Here is a 22,211-nt window from a genome sequence, read left to right as displayed (position 1 = left end):
TTAGTTTAAATTGACTTGAATAAACTTTTATAATTCATGATTTGAACAGCATTGAAAAGTAGATAGATACATTTCATATCCACATGTGTTATTAGACATGTAGATTTTTTAGTGACAGTCACAGCCTAGATTGAGCTAAATGTTTTTTTATTACATAGAAGGGTTTAGTTTTAGTTTAGTATGCTTTTTACAGAATCCGAATCAGATGAAGCTTTGTTTGATCTTCAAGGTATTTCCCCCTGAGTAGAAATGAAAGCACTTTGGTGATCTGGATTCAAGCATCTGCTTGCACATATTGAAAATGGCTTGACAAATGCTTTAAAACACCAATTATTTAATGATGACGCAATATTTCAAGATAAATAAACAGTTAATTGAATGACAAATTGATAGAATTATTTAACTCTTGGTATCACTTGGCATTTATGCAGCACTCTTTTTCAATGACTTTTGCATGAAACTTGTGGAGTTATAAAACATGTTTTGCATGAAATCAGTGTGAATAGGTTTGCACATGCTTTTGGAAAAATGGAATATGAATATTTAAAGGAAACTTTCAACAAAGTTAATATTGTATTGTACAACAATGTGTAAAATAGCAGTGTAAGCAATAGGGAATTCTTCACTTATGTTTTGAAATCTGTTTATATGTTTTTTCTATAGTATCTAAAATTTGATTTTCTTATGGTAGAATATAGTTGAAGCTATTATAAAGTTAATCCAATTATCATCAACATCAACTTTAAAAGTAGATTTAATATGAAAATTACTAATGATTTTTTTTTGTAGCTGTCTCATCAGCTGTTTCAAAGTAGGCAGTTTAGTTTTGTTTTATATTTCAATGCCAAATTGTCCAAAGGTGAAAAAAGATGTAGCTACTTCAGTTTAAACATATTTATTTATAGTGGATTAGGAAACAAGTTATTGCAACTTTATGATATACTTTATACCAACAGGCTAGGACTGAGACTATTGATACAAATCAGGATAAAATACCAAATAGGTCTATTAACAATTATGTTACACCTATCTTTAAAGAAACAAATGTGGCTTAGTACAAGAATAATTCAAAGTCAAAAATAACATACCAGTTGCAGTTAAAAATTAGGATACATAAGGCCTTTATTGCATTCTATCTTTTGTTTGAGAACAGATATACATTAATCATACAATTTTTTGTACACTATAACTAAGTTATAAGATCCAATGAAGACATAAGAACTACTACATGTATGGTTAATGAATGCTTTGTATAAATATACCCTAAATAAAAATTGAATGACTGTTTCAGAGAACGACCTGGTGAAGTTCCTTTCACTTAAGAAACATGATCAAGGAAAGAGTTGGCTAGACAAATGTAGAGTTAACCTTATCAAGATTTTATTGAACCGAGCAGATTTAGTCAAAGGAAATGGTAAGATTTATGGCTGATAAAAGTCTATTCTTTTCTTTTTAAATATATCTGAAACTTTTATTTCTTCATCTTATGATGGGTATAAAATTCATTTTTTTGGGCAGCAATGAGGTTTTTATTTATTTTTTTTAATAAGAAATGCCTAAAACCCTATTTTGATATAAATTAAATTTAATTTTACCAATGTTATATTATATCCTGATTTAACATATCAACCAAGTTCATTTAGTGTCAGATATTGATTAATCAGTATTTCTTGATTTATCAGAAAAAAAAATTGTATTGAGAAAAGTGGTGATTAATATGGGTCTCATTGGGGTCAGCATGACACAGGATTGACGATTTTCTGTAAGCATGACACGTGAAAGTCAAATTTTTGCGCTGTGAAAACGGGAAATGAAGTCTAGTGGGACACAGGAAATAACAAAAAAGTGAGAATTACTTACATACATAGTGTAAGCGGGATACAGGAATCTGACAAAACAGTAATCAGGATCTGGGATCAGAACTCTCCAATGAGACCCCCATTAATTTTATTCAACATGTTGGCTTAATTAAAATGATACTTATTTTACAACCTGTGCAAATGTACCTTCTCTTGTCACTATGTTTTTTGTGCTTTTAAACAAAACTGTTTGTGCTCCTTGTGAAAAAATTATCAGTCTTTATAAGTATCTATAAAAAATGAAAAAGATAATTTGGTACAAATGTATATGCCAATGGGACAACTCTTGACAAGAGAATATTGTCATCAATAATAAGTAGTATTCCAGCAGTCTCTTGATTCATTAATATTTGATCTTATATTTTTATAACTCCTTTTATTACTTTTTTAACTCCATATAATATTATATTTTTATAGTTATCCAGCAGCTATTAGATGTAGCCACACCTATCATGTCAAAGATACAGGAAGAGTCCATCTTTCCCTCAGTAGATTTTACAGGTAAGTAAATTCTCTTCATAAATAGACACTCAGCAGCAATTATCAGATAAAGCTAAGACTCTCTTGATATATAGACACGTTGCATTCATGCATTGATGAGATAAAGGTAAGACTAGGGCTGGGATAACATGTCTTCCTGTAGACTATAATATTGTGAACAAGCACGTTCAAAATCTTTATCAGCAGGTCTGTCTAGTACTATTTAAGCAGGGTTCATGTTCATATCTGTTAAAATGTTCTCATCAAGAATGTTTTTATCCAGAAATGACATTTAATTTACCACTGGACAGTAAACAGTCATCTATCAATCAATATGCTAGATCTGCAAAAATTCACATGTTTTTTTTTGGGGGTGTAAATAAGATAAGGTTGTACAGCATTCAGTAAATATGAAAATATGAGTTAGTTTGTACATAACCAGAGCTCAAAAATAAATCATTTATCCATTTTAAAGAAATCCCTTTTGTGATGGCATCAAAATCAGCTAGTGAGAAGATATAATATATTGCAAATAATAAGGATTTGTTTTCTACCTCATCCCAACCAAAGCGAAAAATTTGCAATTATAAGGAAGAAACAAAAAGGTAATTGTAAATATAATGCCAAGTAGCTTCTTAGATATTTTGGAACATTGTTGGTTAATGTTTTGAATAATCTTATAAAATGAAACAGTTTGATATAATTCTATCAGTTCTTTTCACTATTCATTCTTTACAAGAGAAGCAGGTGTGTCCAATTAAAAACATGCAAAAGATGACAGATAACTCATTATCATTTGTATGAGATAATCATTATTTATACAATATCATTTCATTGACCCCTTTTCTACTTGCACCTCATGGTTGCTCTCCATGTATCATATACGTATGCATCATCAGAATAAACTTGTTGCAATTCAACTATATTTATTATGTGAATTTTAACACAATAACACTTCAATGGTAAAAAAAAAGGTGGATAATCTCAGATAGGAACAAAAAAAGTTTGAAATGAAATTGGCATTAAGGTTGAGAATCAGGGTTTTGTATATTTGACCTCCCTGGTCCAAAGGTTGGTGTCAGTTTTTGCTGTCACGTGATGTATATAGGCTATTAATCCCCTTTTTTTTATTAAACATCTGGAGAAGCTTAACATGCATTTAAACTTAACTTGATTAGAACTTATGGATGAATAGCATCAGAAACTAGTAAATTGATGATGATTTGAAATTCTAGCTGACTGTTAGGTCCTTAAATGTTTTTTTTGATTTAAAAAAAAAACATCATTGTTTTCTTTGTTATAAGTACTAAGCTTATGGAATGGATTTGTATTTTTATTCCATTCCAAAATCACTGAATGATACTTAAGAAACATAATAATATCAATGAATAATTTGGTAGGTGACTGAAGTAATATTATTTTCCTGTACTCAAATCATAAGTGTATGAAATACAATCCTACATATGTGTCTATATACTGTGGATTCATTTATTTTCATGGATACCAATTTATGGGGGTTAATGAAAAACTTTTTTCATGAATATTTGATTTCTTTGTTTTGCCAAAATCAGAAATTACAAGTTTAAAGTTTGTTGAACCTTTAAATTTGTTATTCGTCACCGCGAAATGATACTGAATCCACTGTATGTAAAATACAACCCAACGACATAGTGTATTTATAAAAAGATCTGCATAAATTACAGTTATACATAGGGGCAAAATATACAGATCATCTAAAGTCATGTGTGAGTACAACATGTGCACAATATTATCAGAATAACATAAAACTATATATTATATATAATACATTTAACCTAAACAGGACAACCACTAGTCTGTGAGACAGAACAAACTTAATTTTAGCATTCATATATTGTCTTAATACTGTAAATTCAGAAATTATTGAATGCATTTATTATTACGATTTTGTCATTTGAGACTGAAATACAATTTCAATTTTTTCTATAATGAGTAGAATCCTGTTTAGTTTATACATAAAGAAAAAAAATGTGAGTATAAATTATTTCTTATATAACCCTGTCGCATTTTTCACAATAATAAAAAATCTTGCAATAATTTGTGAATTTACAGTACCTGGTCTAACATTTGATAGAAATATAGATTCTACCACTGCATCAAGTGTAATACGATATTTATCCACTCGAGACAGTTAAATTTTCAAATTTAAAACGCAAGGCTTGCCCGAGCGTTTTGAATATTTAAAATTTAACTGTCGAGAGTGGATAAATATCGTATTGCACGAGATTTGGTGGTCTAATCTGTTTCTCTAATGATTTTCTAACATTATGCAGACTTATTCCTTCTTTTTAAATGATCTGCAAAAAGATGTGTTCTTTCTATGTGACGTCATCAGGCATGGTCGCCTTTTTTCATGCCATCACAATAGGAATTTCAGAGGAAAGCAAGAAAATTCGACTTCATAATCGGATTTTAACCATTGAAGTACTGAGATCAAACGAAGCACACGTTGATTAAATTTTTTTTATACAATGGGTGCAGAAAGGGATAAATTGACGAAGAATTAGAGAAATAAGAATATTCACCTTTTGATGGAAAATCAGCTGGATAACTTATTATTTTCTGTCTCTGTACCTTCTGTTTTTACTGATTCTAAACTATTGTTAGTTGTATTCAAAGACAATGCTGGTCAATTCTACCGTTATATGGATATCACAAAGTGGGTAGGTGGAACCCAGCCATTTCTCTTATTATCAATTCAACCTTTATATGGATATGACAAAGTGGTTCAGTAGAACCCAGCCATTTCTCTTATTATCAATACTGTAGAATCATTAATATTTGTTGGATCCCAATTGTCATTGATTTCATGGGTACAGTGGAACCAACGATTTAAATGTTCAATGAATTACAAGTTGTCTGAAGGAATGTACAGTGGAACCAACGATTTAAATGTTCAATGAATTACAAGTTATCTGAAGGAATATACGCAAACTTTGAATTACAAGTTGTCTGAAGGAATGTACGCAAACTTTGAATTACAAGTTGTCTGAAGGAATGTATGCAAACTTTGAATTACAAGTTGTCTAAAGGAATGTACGCAAACTTTGAATTACAAGTTGTCTGAAGGAATGTATGCAAACTTTGAATTACAAGTTGTCTAAAGGAATGTACGCAAACTTTGAATTACAAGTTGTCTGAAGGAATGTATGCAAACTTTGAATTACAAGTTGTCTAAAGGAATGTACGCAAACTTTGAAATACAAGTTGTCTGAAGGAATGTACACAGACTTTGAAAATCAATCAATGAAATTAAATATCATAAAAAAAAGCTAGATTTCCTCAATCCACAAAAATAAATAAATCCACACTACAATAATCCTGTCATGTGGATATGCATAAAAATTGATAAAGGGTTGACCTCACGCAAAAGAACTTCCTATTTTATATTTGAATGCTTCAATAACACAACATACCATCAGAAGGTCAATATTCAGGACACATATCAATCTCTAACTCCCAAATAGTTTTGTTGTCTACATTTTTGTTTTCAAACAACATAATTTAAAGTTTTCAATTTTTATGAAGATGGTACTGGTGAAATAAATCTATGACTGGGTTCACTACTAATTTCCTTGCTATATTGCAAAATGGGTAAATTTGCAGTGCAATCTGTTCTCTATTATTGAGAACAATTACATTAGATAACTCCCACCATAAATAAGTTTATTTTTAGGCAACAAGAAGTTTTTATGTCCTAAGTTCAAAATTAATATAATGCATATCAAATGCATTCATATATTTGATGATGAACTGTTAGTCCTTTACTATAAAATCAGACTAAAACTTTAGTGTTGGCATGATAATGCAGACATTATTCTGTCACCACAGATAGTTCTACCAGATTAGATCCAAAGATTAAATAAGACGGGCCTTCAAATAATTTCTTTATTGGACGTAATGCAGGTAAAAAGCTACAAAATACAAAGAAACACGCATTCAAGCACTTGTTTTAACAGAAAAATCGAGTTTTACAAAAAATACAAAATTTTACACAATTTCAATTATGACAGCTTTTGCGTTCCATACACAGAAAATTTTCGAGCATAACCCTTGTACAAAAATGATATAAATTTCTCAAAAAGCTTAGATTTATAATGTAGACCAAGGGAAAGTTAATTAAGATAAAAAACGGGCTTACTTCATACAAAAATTATGAATTTAACACACTTAAACAATTATCAAGAGCGAAGGCTCGATTTGTCACAAATTACTGAAATTATCAATAAAAACAACTGAATCCTCAAAGGTAAGTGTTCTGCAACATAAGATTATCTAAAAAATAAAGTAATTAAGTCATACATACACTATAGTTATCCACAGGAACCAAAATGTAAAAGTTTGTTTTGCGTTACATGCCGTGTGTTCACAATAATAAAGGGAGATAATTAGCAAATAGTACCTATGGAGCGCAGTCCACATTTACGGCAGAAGAGTTGCCAGAACAGACATTGTTTAAAGGCAAATTTCAGCAAAAACTATGGAAGTCATTTCGAAAATAGTAGGATGTCTATTTCTTTCATACAGTTAAACCTCGTTGTGTCGAAGTTGAAGGGACCAGACTTGATCAATCAACTCATCTGATGTTTATATCAATAATTTAAGGTTTAAATTTCTAAATATATTAGTCTAAAGCATCAATAAAGCTACATTATATTCTCAAACCTGATGCATTCAACAGCCCAATGTTATTTGTATTTCAGCAAAGAAGAACAAAGATTTTACATATTCATGGCATTTGAGTAAAGTTTGAAATATCTGTAGAATTGTTTTGATGGTTTTGGTTTAGATCTTATGTCTGATTTCAGTTTTATAAATATTCATAGTATGTAGAGAGGTACTGAAAGTAATAGTTTCAATAAAGACATATGATATATATTTTTGTAAGGTTTTGATTAGGTTTTGGTGCAATAAATTTCCATGTTTAGAAAAGTTGGAAGCTAGGTAGTTTTAAACAGATATTTACTTTAATATATGTGTACTTGTATTGATATTGATTCTTGTCATTAATACAACATGTAAATACATGTATTGATTTCAAACTTTTGCAAATCCTTTTGATTTTTGGGAGATGAAATATATACACATGTACAATGTGTATACAAATGTATACACATTGCAAATCCAAAAATCAAATGTCTTCAAACAAACAACTTTTTATCAAGTCACGAAAATTAGTACCCATGAAAATAAATGAATCCACAGTATGCCATTGCATAAGAGTTTAAATATATCTCAGATTCATCTTGTTTATCAGGTTCTATTCCTTCAATAAAAGTTTCTAAAAACAACTGGCTTTTTGTGTTGAACATGTTGAAAAAATAGGAATAAAAGTAGACATCAATCAATAAAAAACAGGAATAAAAGTAGACATTAATTAATAAAAAAACAGGAATAAAAGTAGACATTAATTAATAAAAAAACAGGAATAAAAGTAGACATTAATTAATAAAAAAACAGGAATAAAAGTAGACATTAATTAATAAATATGCTTCATATGAAGTGGACTTTAATATTTATACTTTATGCAATCTTGGGTTTTTAATCTGGTTTGATAAAAGTTTAAATAGGGAATCATTACAAATTAAACTATTTATTTGAAAATTGTTACAATGAAGTAGTAGTGTAAATTCAAAAAGTGTTGTGTGCTTTCGTTCATGCTATAGTTAATCAACAAACATAAATGCAATTAAATGCAAGTTCTTTTTAATATATACATATGCACTTTGCCCATCACATATTATGCTAGTAAACATTACATGTACCAAAATTTCTGTATGTATTTATCATGATATCAAGTAAGGCACTAAATCAGTAAGACAAGAAGTTATTACTCTTAAAATAAGAAATTTATTTCTAATGGAAAAGGTCTTGTGATATTTGAGGAATGTAACAGATTAATTACTATATTTCAGGGTCTGAGAATTCGTTGAAATCATTCCAGTTAACTCCATTACAACAGCTAGGCATTAAGATTGCTATCAGGTATTTATATTGGATATTTCAAATTTTTGGTGATTAGTATTTTTCTAAATCCACTTCATTTTTTATACCTAGCTTAACTTAAAAAGAAAAGTGGCATTAACTTTATCTTGATACAATGAAAGGAGACACAATTTTAAGCAAAGATTTTGTATAATTAAATCATAGAAATATGTTGTTCAAAATTCTTTCAACTCATTTGATACTTTAGTTAAAAGAACAAATAATATATATTGTTGTATAGTAATATAATATATCCCACAGAAAGTAACCAAAAAGAAAGTATTAGCATGCAATAAATTCTGATATTGCACTAGTGCAATAAATCTTCAAAATTCATGATGTCATCAACGACAAAATCTTAGTTTAAACCAATTTTTCCTTTTAAATATTATATTGCTATACAATAAAAGGGTTATTGCATGAATATTGGGGAATATTGTCCCTCGTAGAACATATATTGCACTCGCAAGCTCATGCAATATAAAATTCTACTCAGGACAATATTCCCCAATATTCATGCAATAACCCTATAATATCATACATTATATATGAATTTTTTATCAACATAAGTAATTTGATAATATAAACAAACTATAACGTTAAAATTGTTAAACATTTAATTTTCTTATTATTTCAAATGGTTACAGAGGTGAAAAAGTCCATTTAAAGTTTTGATGACCATGATTTACTTAAGAGAATGAACAATATTACATTGACAGCATCTTTCTTAGGTTATTTTGATGTTAAGTATGTAAGTTTTTCACTAAGAATTTCTATCTAGGTATTTAGGAACTGTATTGTAAATGATTTTTATTAAAAGAGGAGTATTTATGTATAGAAACAGGGACTTCCTTTGTGTCCCTGACAGAATTGATCTTTGGAGGTTGTCATGTTTTCACCAATTTTTGTTCATTATAGATATGGAATCCATTTGAAAGTGATCCACACCTCCTCTGATGTGACAGAGAAACTGACATTACTATTGAAACAGTGTGCTTTCTACCTACAGCAACAACAAAGACCAGAACAAAGAGGGGGACATGCTAAAATCAGTATCCTTATTACAATGAAAATAAAGTCTTGTATACCTGTGTTACTGTAAGAGGGGTTTGATCTCTTATATTCCCTTTTTGCTAGATTTTTTTTTATGTTTAAGAATTTGATGGTAGATGTAGTTGTTTCTTGAATTATTACCAGATTATTTTAATGTACAGCTTCTATCACATATGGTACAGACACTTGACTGTGAAGACCATATATTGCTGTACATGTGTTGTTTTATTGTTTATTGGTTGTTGTTTTATTGACTTCAATACAGAATGTTCTTTATGACAAAAGTGCTGTTAAATATACTTTATTATGCTTGTATGCTCACATTCATCACATTTAAGTATGCAGTGATTCATAAAAAGAAGATAAGAAGACATTGACACTTACAATTTTCTCCTAGCTGATTAGAACTGATTAGTTTGATGAAATATTAATAAAAGGAAGCATGGGGTAATGCAATAAGACAGCAATCAAACAACACAAAAAAAGCTATTCATTCTGCAAATTGGAAAAAAAAAGAGTATTTTATGAATTTACAACATGAAAGGTCAAAGGTTCTTGAACATGTGCAGTAAATTATAAAAGTGTGCTCACAACTGTTTTGCTTTATTGAGAATTAAAAAAAAAACAGGGAGGGGGAAATGATTGGTTTGGTACATACATGACTTAACTGAAGAGATTCAATGCTAGTCAATGAACCTGCTGCTAGTTAGGCAAATTCTGATTGTTCTTTTTCTCAGTTTAATCAGTACAGTAATCTCTGATCTATTATCCTTAATAATTGTTCAGAATTTATTAGTAACAGATACCCTGGATTTGACTGGTTTGCAGCAACTGTTTTTCTAATATTTAATGGAAACGTAGAGAAGTCATGGCATTTCTTACACAAGTTTTCCTGCTTAGGGTCATCTGGATATCTATGGCCACATAGGCTTCATTGTTCTGTAAGTATAGATAATTTGACCTGAGTGATGGGTGTTATATCCATATGTTTTGCTTTGAATGAATTTTTTAAGAAAATAACTTTTTGGACACTTAGTTTGTTATTATAATTGATGATTGATATTTGGTCTTGATTGCCACTATTGAGCACAATTGAGGTATTATGTGATGGCCATTTTTTATTGGTGGAGGATGCCTGAATGCCTGGAAAGAACCACCAAACTTCAGCAGGAAATTTTTTTTTCTCTGAAAAATAAAAAGTAAATAAAGAATTAAAAGATCAAGTTAAAATTTTACACTTGTAATAAAAATCTGAAAGCAATTTAAAAACATTTTTTTGTTTCTATTATTTCAGGTTCACCTTCCCTCAGCAGTAATGATTAGTGGTATATCACCAATGTTTTCTAGTACTGGACACAATATAGAACTTTTACTTCAAATAGAGCTACCATTGGTAGCCTCAGCTTTTAAAATGTCTGGTTATACTGCAGCTCAGGTGAGATGTTTATTTCCCTTTTCACCCTTGATATTTGTGAAAAGTGAAGAGTAAAAAGGGAGCAGTCATAAACTTTAAAGTAGATGAAATAGAGACAACAGCATAGCAAATAAAAACAAACAAACTATAATGAATAATGAACCTTTTTCACAGCTGCACCTTAAATAGAAATGGCAAAACATGTTGCACAAAAATAACCCTTTACCACCCTCATCAAAATCGTGAGGTTACACAGGTGCTTGGTATTCCAATTTGCCCTTGATCTTTCTAAAATTAAATCTTCTGGCATCATGCAACAATTACTTTTTAATTATACTGTCAACTGGTTTAAATAATGAGACTTATTATATAGATAAAGGAAGATGTGGTGTGAGTGCCAATGAGACAACTCTCCATCCAAGTCACAATTTATGAAAGTAAAGCTATTAAAGAGGGACAAAAGATACCAGTGGGAGAGTCAAACTCATAGATAGAAAATAAACTGACAACGCCATGGCTAAAAATAAAAAGACAAACAGACAAATAATAATACAGAAGACACAACATAGAAAAATAAAGACTAAGCAACATGAACCCCAAAAACTGGGGGTGATCTCAGGTGCTCTGGAAGGGTAAGCAGATCCTGCTCCACATGTGGCACCCGTCATGTTAAAGGTCACTTATGAATCAGACACACAATTTTACAGAAACTTCTTTGACTTAAATTGATTGTGAACAATTTTACATACAAATTAAATATATCTATTAGATGCTTCCAAAGAGTAATCATACCCTTTTCTTACATACCAGTAGTTGTAGCACCAATTTTCTTACATACCAGTAGTTGTAGAACCAATTTTCTTACATACCAGTAGTTGTAGCACCAATTTTCTTACATACCAGTAGTTGTAGCACCAATTTTCTTACATACCAGTAGTTGTAGCACCAATTTTCTTACATACCAGTAGTTGTAGAACCAATTTTATTATCTGTCAGATAAATGATGAGGCAATACTGAACTGGTTGCTGGTTTGAGGGTTTCTAAATTTGTTCCAAATCAAATGTAAGGGTAAATCAATAATATAAGTTTATAAGAATAAGATACAAAACTATCATTGTAATGCGATATAAGGCAAAAAAAAATTAGTATATGTGTTTCTGCTAACCCTACCTACCCTAATTTTTAGTGCCTAACCTAACTTTTTTTATGACATTTTGGAACAAGCACGGTTTAAAACAGACTTAGTCCCTAGAAGTTACCAGGTAAAAATTGTTTGTAAAATAAAATGATATTGCCTACCTACCTACCCTATTTTTTTTACAGCAAGTTAACAGAAACACAAGTATTATTTTTTTGGCCCTTATCATCTTTATCCCATCTTGTATTTTACACATGTATTTTTCAGATTTGTATGCATTGGTTAAAGCAATGTTTCTGGAACTACCTTGATTGGTTAGACATTTGTCATTACATATGTATAAGTATAGTCATGGGTGTTGATTACCAAGTGTATCTGTGTATTGCCATCCTAAGACATCTACAGAAAGAAATTATGGAACACATGCAAACACAGGATCTTATCATATTTCTAAAGGTATGTTTAACTATTAAGTATAAGGCTGATTAATGTTGTTTTGATAAGCCCAGTTTCCCTCGGATTTCAATTACAATGTACTGTGACTTGACTGTAAGTGTTGCTCTATACCTATATATTCAAAATTATGACTGAATTGTATTTTATTTTATACCATTGCGTTGCATTTTCTTTTAAAACCAAACTGTTCAGTTGGTCAGAAATTTGAACAAACTGCTATAGAAAACCACAGTCAAGTTGTGAAAGTGCAAGGTGATCAACATACACATACTTACTATCCAGATTCCTACATAAAGACTTGAATTCAACATCAATGATATTATTTGTTTAATTACAACAAAATTTCTACATTCAATAATGGGTAATTCACATGACCTTTTTATTTGTTATACATTTAAACACCTCTGTTTCTTTTCTTTTTTTTTGGTGCCAAATTTTCATGAAACTTACAAGTTAAACAAGAATAAAGACAAACACAACAATAACCACACACCCATGATAAACTAAAGATTTTCTTCAGTTTGGTGCATTTTTACATCCTGCCTACAATATTAGGGAGCACTCTTGTTTCTACTCTACATAGATTGTTTAGTCTGTCCATTCCATATCAAGTTAAAAGTTTTGTTTAGGGAAGTTTGACATGAAGTTGTAGTCTGAATAACTTGAAACTTAGTACAACTGTTCATTATGATGTAAAATTTTTAATATGTACCGGGGTATGTAAAAATTCGGTTTTTATCTAGACTTTGCAATTACATGAAAATGTAATAGTGGAGACATGAAATAGTGTGCATTGTTTCTGTCTAGATCTATTTCTGTAACAACTGATGTTGACTGATTTATTATTTTATCAACAGGAAACAGCCATTCATGGTTTTCACGTTGCTGACAATATAAAGTATATGCAAAGTTTAGAGAAAAGATATCGTAAGATAGTCCTACCAGATATGATGCATGTTTCAACCCCTTGAGGGAAAATAATGTGATACCAGGAAAAGTTATATGCTAGCAAAACTCAGAGGATAAAACTGTGATAAAGGAAAGTTGGAAATGGAGAAAAATATCAAAGGCTACAATTTGTAAATGTTGCAAACAGAAATAACATGATAATTTATGTTTATAGTGAAAATGTAGTACATTTGACATTGAGCCATAATCAACCAATAATTCTTGACAATGTAGATACCAAAATTTATTTTATGCATTCTGAACATTCATGAATCTCAAAGAAACATTGTACACATAGATAAATATTATGATTTTAAAATTCATAAAATGTTGTGCCATTTTTTCAGTTGATTAGAAATCACGGAAAATAGAGAAAATAAATCTATATTATTAGTTTTCATTTGGAATGAATGTGTTTTTCATTAAGTTATCGTGTACAAGTATACCAAAAAATGTTGAAGGACCATTTAGTGTAATCCGATGGCAATTTTAATATATTTTGAAAAATCTGCAGAGTATATGTTTAATATTACATACATTTGTATGTATTTTACTGCATTACTTATGTAATAAATATATAAAATAATGCTTTTCAGCAATATTCATGTTAATATCACCTTCATCTTATATATGATAGATCTTTGTTTAAGTATGTATTTAGAAATAAACTCTAATATAAAATGATATCTTACAAATGTAGTGGTCCCCCTTAAAAATAAAATACAAAATATTACTATAATGTTATTTTAGCTTTTTAAAAGTATGATATAGCCAAGCTTTGGGAAATATTGTCTGATCCCAGATTAGGAGAGGGTTGAGTGCTCACAAACATGTTTAACCATGCTATTTTTCATTTTATGGCCTTTTATGGCCTTTTATAGCAGACTATATGGTATAGGTTTTCTTATTATTGAAGGTTGTATTGTTGCCTGTTATTGCTTACATCCTCTTCATTTGAACTAGTTGTCTCATTGGTCGTCAAACGACATCTCCATATCTTTCTATAGCATAAGCTTTATAAAATTCATTTTTAAAATACCATCAGGGGCTGATCCAGCCATTTAAAAAAAAGGGGGTCCAACTAGGAGAAAAAAGGGAGGGGGTTCAACCATATGTTCCCATTCAAATGCATTGATCATCAAACAAAAAGAGGGGGTCCGACCACTGGTCCATCCCCAGGAAACTCCACTGACCATCTTTCATTAGATACTGGTTCATGATAAAACAAATTATTCAAAAATCATACTTTTTGCAATCATCTTGGAAGAATTTCCTTTAAGTCTGAATGTTTAACGAAATGTTTATATTGCCATCAGTTTTTAAACCGGTGGTGTACTATTATTTGTTATTATTGAATTAAGTAGTTCACTTGCATTAATATTTGGGTTTGATTATATTGTTTTAACAAGTTTTGTCTATTTTATTGTATATCTTGAAAAGGTTTACTTCTAGTATAGATTGGAAAAAAATATAATACAAGACAATAAAATGTATTTGATCATAAAATAAAGATAAATAAACAGATTTTTTTTTAAACCATGAAAATGTAATAAAAAAAATTTACACAAATTTAGAGCATATTTTAAGGAAGATATTCCAAATGTTTTTACAAAAATCAAGTTGAAGTGGATGGACAACACAGTCAACAGTATTTGAAACTGTATGTGTTATGGTTAGGGTTTCATTGATACTGTATGTGTTATGGTAAGGGTTTCATTGATACATTGAGAAGTTTACATTAATAAAAAATTGTACTGTATTTTCAATTGTAATGAAGAATTGTCCAAACTTAAATTTAGACAGTTAAAGAGTATATTCATACTTTTTAAATTTGTCCAGGATTCATCAGTGTGTTTTATTTGTTCAAAATTTGAGAAAAAACAGGTTGCTATAATCTATTAACAATGTGAAAAATACTTAAGATAACACATTTGATAAAACGGGTTTTTCTTTTCATTTTTTGTTGCACCACGGTCCTGAAATACTTTTCTTGGACTTTCTGTGTCATTCAGTCTGTAAATTTTAAACTTCTTTGTAAAAAAACTCAAAATATTTGATATTGTTTAAACAGGTACATTTAGGATTAACTCTGTAGCAGCTAAGTAAAGGGACAGGGAAGATATAAATACACCTTATCGCTATTTTTCCGCCATTACTGCATATCACACAGGTTCCCGTAAAATTTTGACGTCATAAAACAAAATATCTGACGCCACAAAGGAAAAGTGATTGTTGTATGCGTCAAAAATTCAAGCGGCCGGGTCAACCGGGATTAGTGATTAGGTGTATTGTCTCAAACAGGTAAAATCTTTTAACAGCCCTGAGTTCTAGGTAATACCTCTAATCAATTAAAAAGATAGGTTCTATATGAGAAGCCGTAATTAAAACTAAGATATAAAAGCAGCTCCTTATCCTGATAATCAAATCATAAAAGATATGTATTTCTTTTCGACACAGGATTGAAGTAGTTTAACATTAGCAAAATTCAATTTACCGGTAAACATTTCAAGGGCTGTCTGGCATTTTAATTGCTTTAAAAACAAATCTAAAGTATGCATTGAATATATCTCATTTAAATTTTTATTTATTTATTATTTGTTTATAATTTATAACATGTATTTTATGTTTTTACATTTTTCTTTCCTTTGAAAGATTTTATACAAAAGTAACAAATATAATTGTTATATAGGGAGATAATAAAAATGTGGAAACTTTTGTCTGGAATTTTGTTATCCATTATAAATAAAAAACACACTAGACAGATAGGATGGTATTATTGTCAATGAGGCAACTCTTCACCAGAGACCAACTAGAAGTTACCAACTATAAGTCATCAACATCTTTCAAAAATTAGCAAAACCCATTACTGAGAGTTGTAATGGGGGTACCTTCATGTTGAAATTCGATAAAAATGATTGCAGAATGGCATTAACAGTAATTTATTATGCATAATGATAAAATGTACTATTTCTTCTAGACAATAAAAACAATTGTAAGGCCAAAAAAATTAATATATGTGTTTCCTATTACAGCTTTTAAAAAAATAGGGTAGGTAAGTAGGATTTTTTTTTTATTTTAATATTATTTTTTTACATTGAGTCTATGGAAGGGACATTCTAACTTAAACAGTGCTTATTGAAAAATGGCAAAATACTCTTTAGGGTAGGTTTGTTTAGCTTAAAAAATAGGGAGGGTACAGTAATATGAAACACACATCTTTTTTATTTGGCCTAACAATAATTATTTCAGACCTGATAAATCACCAGAAGGATTTTGATGGATCACGGTAAAATTTTAACTAATTTGATGCTAAAGGTAGTGGAAAATGACCATTTGACGCCTGACGGTAAAGAGCATCCCTACCCTCATTACACATTGGAAACAATAAAAGGCCCTGAAAGGACAAATGCAAAATAGTTCAGATGAAAAACTATTGCCCTGAAGGCCACTAATTTATGAACAAAACAATAACTGAAAAACAAATATGATATACAATAACCACGAAACTACAGGCTCCTGACTGAGGACAGGCACATACAGAATATGGCAGGGTAAATCATGTTTTCTAGCAAAACTCCACCTTACTTTGGATAGTGGTGTAGCAGTACAATATAAGAACAAACTATATAATGTCCCTCAATAATTAATTTTTTGAATAATTTTATACTGAAAAAATCATATAGATTATGAAAAACAATAATATTTTTGATGGCAATCAAAGGGGTGTACACCCTCTAATCCTCCCCATTGGATCACCACCGGATTACATAAATTATAGGTGTTGCTTTTGTTGAGCCTCTGTGCATCACAGATGAAATTCACCATTAACAATTTTATAAAACAATGCTAATTTGAATTTTTCACACCTTAACTGAAACTATTCAGTGGCGAATCCAGAACTTTGCCTAAGGGGGGCCCGCTGACTGACCTAAGGGGGGGGCCCGCTCCAGTCATGCTTCAGTGATTCCCTATATAATCAACCAAATTTTTCCCAAGAAAGGGGGGGACCGGGCCCCCCCAGGGCCCCCCCCCCCCCTGGATCCGCCTATGCTATTTTAAAATATGAGAGTTTCTAAATCATTTTTACATGGTTATGCATTCTAAAAAAGTTTGAGTGCACATAAAAAGATGAGAAAAAATATGGAACTGGATGGAAAACAAGTTTTTTAAAATTTTTTATAACATTCCATTTGCTTGACAGACTAACAACCCATTAATTTTGGGAATTCATGATGGAATAATGGTATCTGATGAAAAAATTTTATTCCCCCCCTTTATTTCAAAGACAGTTGCTGATCCAGAAATTTTTAAAAGGGGGCCTACTGACTGCCTTAGAGGGGACCCACCCCAGTCATGCTTCAGTGATTCCCTAATAATTTACCAAATTTTTACCACAAAAAGGGGGAGGAGGGCACTAGCAAAACTATCTGATGTAGCCTTAACTATAGGGTTCATTCATAGTTATGGTTTATAGGTTAGGGGATTTTCTAGCCTCGTTAGGTTAAGGTTTTATTATTAGAGCAAGTGTTAGGCTAAGTATTGGTTTAATAGGGTAAGGTTTAGGGTGAAGGGTAGTTTAGAATAGGTTTATATGGGTGGGGGACCCCTGACGGTAAAAGAAGGCCACTAAAGCTTGTACACAGTTAAAACAAAAGTGAAAATTTAATGAGTTAACATTCAGTGCTGGTATTGCAGCTTTGGATGGTGCTCCAATAAACGGAGGAATATACGTACATACATAAATTGGCATCATTATTTCGTTTCTTTCCCCGTCAACATATGGACCTATTGGAGAAATTCTTCGACCTCTACTAATCTGAACTGCAACTCATTTAATGATGGTCTGGAATCGAATTCGCTGTGATACAGTTTGTGTATGCTGACAAAGCAATCAACAACCAACGACTTCGCCAGGAAATAATACCATGAAAACAGGTAAACCACTGAGGGAAGGACTCAAAGCACACATGCACCTTTCCTTTATAGATATAAGATAAGATAAAATAAGATAAGAAAATCTTTTTTTTGATTCGGCATAAGTACAAATAAGCAACACAAGCTCTAAGGAGCTTTTGACCGAATATAAAAACACAAATAACATAAAAACAGTGCATTTTGACATTAAAAACAACCTCTAATACAAAGTTGAAATCTCACATACATAGCATGCAATAAAAAATTAGCAACAAATTTTCAAATGAAATAAAAACATGATTGATCAGAGCAACCTAAAGCAGCATAAATAATAAACAGCTCAAGAAATTATCTGCAAGCAGAACAGCTACATTCCAAACCCTTCCAGGACTGAACAAGACTTTAAAATGTGAAAAACTGTTTTCAGTCCTGAAATGGTTTGGAAGGCTGTTCCATAAAGTAGCAGCAGCAAACTTAAACGTATTTTACCATACAGGTTGACTTTACCTGTGGAATTTCAAGAATATTTACATACCTGAAAGAATATTTAGATTTTTTGACATTTACCAAATTTTGTAAGCACACAGGAGCTATGTTGTTTATAATTTTAAAAGTTTCTACAGCCATTGTTCTTATCCGTCTGATCTGCAAGGAGGGCACCATAGCTTTAAGTAAAAGGTCCTCGTAGAAGCAGGTAAAATCCTTATACACAAAACGGAGTGCTCTTTCCTGCACCTTTTCTAGTTTTTTGGAATTTTTCTCAGTGCAAAATGCCATGCCAAAGGGCAAAAATTAAAATTACTAAGAATAAAAGTATGAAATATAGTAAGTTTATTAAGTCTATCCAAGGATTTGTACTATACAAATCCTTGGTCTATCCAAAACTGCATGAGCCTAAACGTTTTAAAACATTTAATTGCTGTGATGCCTTCCTACAGATTGAGCTGATATGAACATCAAAATTTAGCTGGTAGTCTATTTCAATGCCTAATAATTTTACTGTTTTTTCACATGTGAGGTTCGAATTTTGAATATGTATAGATGGGTTCTTTTCAAAGGTATTTTTGCCAACAACAAAAACTTGAAATTTATCAGGATTTGCTTGCATTTTATTCACCCTGAACCACTCAAGAAGTATTTTTGAATCAGATTCCAAAGTTGAAATTAAGAAATCGAAATCTTGAGTACAAAAAGACAAAGTATTGTCGTTTGCATAGTTATTTAAACTAACATTTTTAACAAAAAGAAAAATATCATTTATAAATATGTTAAACAACAATGGCCCTAGTATCGAACCCTGTGGTACGCCTTTATGGATGTCAGCCCAACCACTCAGAATTGTTGACTTTAATTTGCTGTTTATGTATTTGATTAAATATCAACATGCAACAAAATTTATAAGAGTAGTAATACTAGTATAAAACAATGACAGACATGTAAACATACTAAAATCATAAAACCTTAAAACAATTTGAAAGTTGCAGAATAATCGATAAATTATGGTGTCAGCCTTCGACTCTTTCCACAATTAAGGTTCCAAAACTGGCAAAAGTCAAAATATAGGACACTAAATAAACTTTGCCTGTATTTTTTATATTTTTACATTTGTAAAATTGATCTTAAATTTATACTGAAATGTGTATGACTAACTAGTATGTTACTCCTAAGTTTTTTTTGTGAAAAGAGCTGCTGCCGACCAAGTTTCATTCAGAACACATCAAACATTCAATGGATATAGTATAAAGACGTCATTAGCAGTCAGAGGAAAACATGACCTCCTGCAATGTCAAGTGTCTAAGTTCAAAAAATGTCTTATGGAAGAATTTTGTGTCCTGAATTTCTTTACCCAATAAAAGGAGAATATAGTCATGATAGAAGAGTGGGCACAGGTGATCTCTCCTTTGTTAACAGGTGGAAAGAGCAAAATCTATAAGGGCTGTTGTGTACCATACAAGTTTTTTTTAGGTACATGACAAATTAATACCCAGTCATCTATTAAGACAATTACACTATCCAGTCTCTGATACCAGACATGCATGGATACTGATATTTTAAAATTAATGCTGTAATTTCAAATTCTAGCTTTATCATGTTTATTATACATGTTTATAGAAATGTATTAATGTTTATGAAAAATGTACACAAACACACTACTATATAATTATGACATAGATACATGTAGTGTGCAAAAACTGATTACTAGTATATAGTTTAAAGTACTATTGATATTTTTCAGATTTTCAGTGACACCTTTGAGGTGTAGAAGATTATTTAGAAGAAGAAACATAAATTCTGGATTGTAAAAGAGGATAAACTAGATTTCTGAGGTTTTATAGTCACATTAATCTAAAAATTATGTTCCATTGTAAGTTTCTTCATGCTGCTATGAAAAACAGATTATTTCTGTTATTCAGATATGGGGCCAATTATATGACCATGTCTTCTAGATCAGTACATTATTGTATTAGAGGCAGTATACAATGTTGGGATTTTCATGAAAACAGCTGTCAGTCTTTCCATATAAGACATTGTGCCTCTGAAGCAGCTCTTACTAACATGAAGGAAAGAGTGACAATAAACTATGAAATACAGATTGAAGAAACAACAGACAAAATTTATGAATATTACAGAAGTTGCAACATAATGATTGTTTCATCAGGAAAAGAGAGAATAAAAGACTATGTCCAGCATCTGGTTAATTTAAAGTTGAAAATAAAGGATATTGAACAATTGATGTTAACATCGCCAAAGATTTTCACCACGGAAGACACGTGTACACTTACAAAACAGTTAAGAGAGTATGGATTTTCTCCTAAACAACTGGTTCATATACTCTGTAAGTTTCCAGATATTTTAGACATGAACTTTGAGACATTTCTTAAGAACTTAGAAATATTTCGTAACATTGGGTTCAGTGATGATGTCCTTATGGCTCTGGTTGTATCGGATCCAACGATCTTATTACTTGAACAGGAATACGTAATTCATCGTGTTGATGAACTTAAAAAAATGTTTTTATCAAAGTCAGTTCTACAGTTAATTGTAAAGTCGCCTTTGGTTCTTACGGAAGATATAAATATGATCCATTTGAAATATGAATATGTTTCTCATCGAATGGGAGCAACACCAGGACAGGTTATACGTAGCAATTTATTTTCTCACTCGATGGACTATATCAAGTGTAGGCATCAGTTCTTAACAAGAGCAGGACTGTACAAGAAAATTACCAAGGATACAGGTGAAATAGGCAAGAATCCATCACTTCGGGAAATGTTGGACACAAGTGATGAGATATTTGCCAAGAAACATGGCAAAATGACAGTAGCTGAATATCAAACATTTGTTAAAATATTTGAAAAAGAGATGTCTGCTGAGGAGGTGGACTGAAGTCATTAAAACATGAAAAAGAGGAAATTGATTGATTTGGTACATAAATAATAAAAAAAGATTTTTGTCGTTTTATTTTAAGAGAATATAGATATAAACATGATAAAAAGATGTGGTATGAGTGTCAATGAGACAACTCTCCATCCAAGTGACAATTTATCAAAGAGCATATATTTTGAATAAAAAGATATGTAGGGTATATTTCAATGAAACCCAACACAAAAATAAACAAAAGATGTCAAGAACAACCTGTAGAAAGCAACAAACAGTTATCAATAATAGACAGGTGTCTACACAGTACACACTATGTTACAGTTATGTTCTATGCTGAACCAGTATATAAATGCTGTGTATAAATTGAAAAGAAAGTTGCTGCTGTCATTCCATCTGGACCAAATGGTTTCATAAAAATGATATAGGCATTCCATGTTTGATTTAATAATTGTTTACCGATTTTAAGGTGGATCAAGGGGATATATTCCCTCATAAAAATTTTCTTATACTTTGCCAAAATTTAGAATATACCATGTTTTTCTT

The 22,211-nt window shown here is 30.7% G+C and overlaps 2 protein-coding genes across 4 annotated transcripts in view; both read left to right on the top strand.

Moving 5' to 3' along the window:
* The window catches only part of LOC143080599 (protein broad-minded-like), a 45,271-nt gene extending 29,183 nt beyond the window's left edge, over positions 1–16,088 (top strand). Inside the window, exons 27-36 of one of the 3 annotated variants that reach the window (XM_076256522.1) lie at positions 194–229; positions 1,292–1,414; positions 2,277–2,360; positions 4,043–4,084; positions 8,294–8,363; positions 9,282–9,415; positions 10,203–10,357; positions 10,711–10,851; positions 12,237–12,425; positions 13,283–16,088. In XM_076256522.1, coding sequence (XP_076112637.1) covers positions 194–229; positions 1,292–1,414; positions 2,277–2,360; positions 4,043–4,084; positions 8,294–8,363; positions 9,282–9,415; positions 10,203–10,357; positions 10,711–10,851; positions 12,237–12,425; positions 13,283–13,396 — 1,088 coding nt within the window. In that variant the 3' untranslated portion in view covers positions 13,397–16,088. The remainder of the gene's footprint in view (positions 1–193; positions 230–1,291; positions 1,415–2,276; positions 2,361–4,042; positions 4,085–8,293; positions 8,364–9,281; positions 9,416–10,202; positions 10,358–10,710; positions 10,852–12,236; positions 12,426–13,282) is intronic. The other 2 variants (XM_076256523.1, XM_076256524.1) reach the window with 2 other exon arrangements.
* Positions 16,089–18,132: 2,044 nt separating this feature from the next.
* LOC143080598 (transcription termination factor 4, mitochondrial-like) lies at positions 18,133–21,735 on the top strand. The gene is made up of 2 exons (XM_076256521.1): positions 18,133–18,308; positions 20,524–21,735. The coding sequence occupies exon 2, from the start codon at positions 20,643–20,645 to the stop codon at positions 21,672–21,674; it is 1,032 nt and encodes a 343-aa protein (XP_076112636.1). The 5' UTR covers positions 18,133–18,308; positions 20,524–20,642; the 3' UTR covers positions 21,675–21,735.
* The last annotated feature ends 476 nt before the right edge of the window (positions 21,736–22,211 follow it).

The sequence above is a fragment of the Mytilus galloprovincialis genome, chromosome 6, assembly GCF_965363235.1.
Source record: "Mytilus galloprovincialis chromosome 6, xbMytGall1.hap1.1, whole genome shotgun sequence".
Taxonomy (NCBI): domain Eukaryota; kingdom Metazoa; phylum Mollusca; class Bivalvia; order Mytilida; family Mytilidae; genus Mytilus; species Mytilus galloprovincialis.
Note: the sequence above shows the minus strand (reverse complement) of the source record. Positions and strands in the feature narration are given on the sequence as shown.

What these genes read in the sequence shown, in the direction of transcription:
- LOC143080598 (XM_076256521.1), top strand. Translation starts at nt 20,643, where the DNA reads ATGTTCCATTGTAAGTTTCTTCATGCTGCTATGAAAAACAGATTATTT.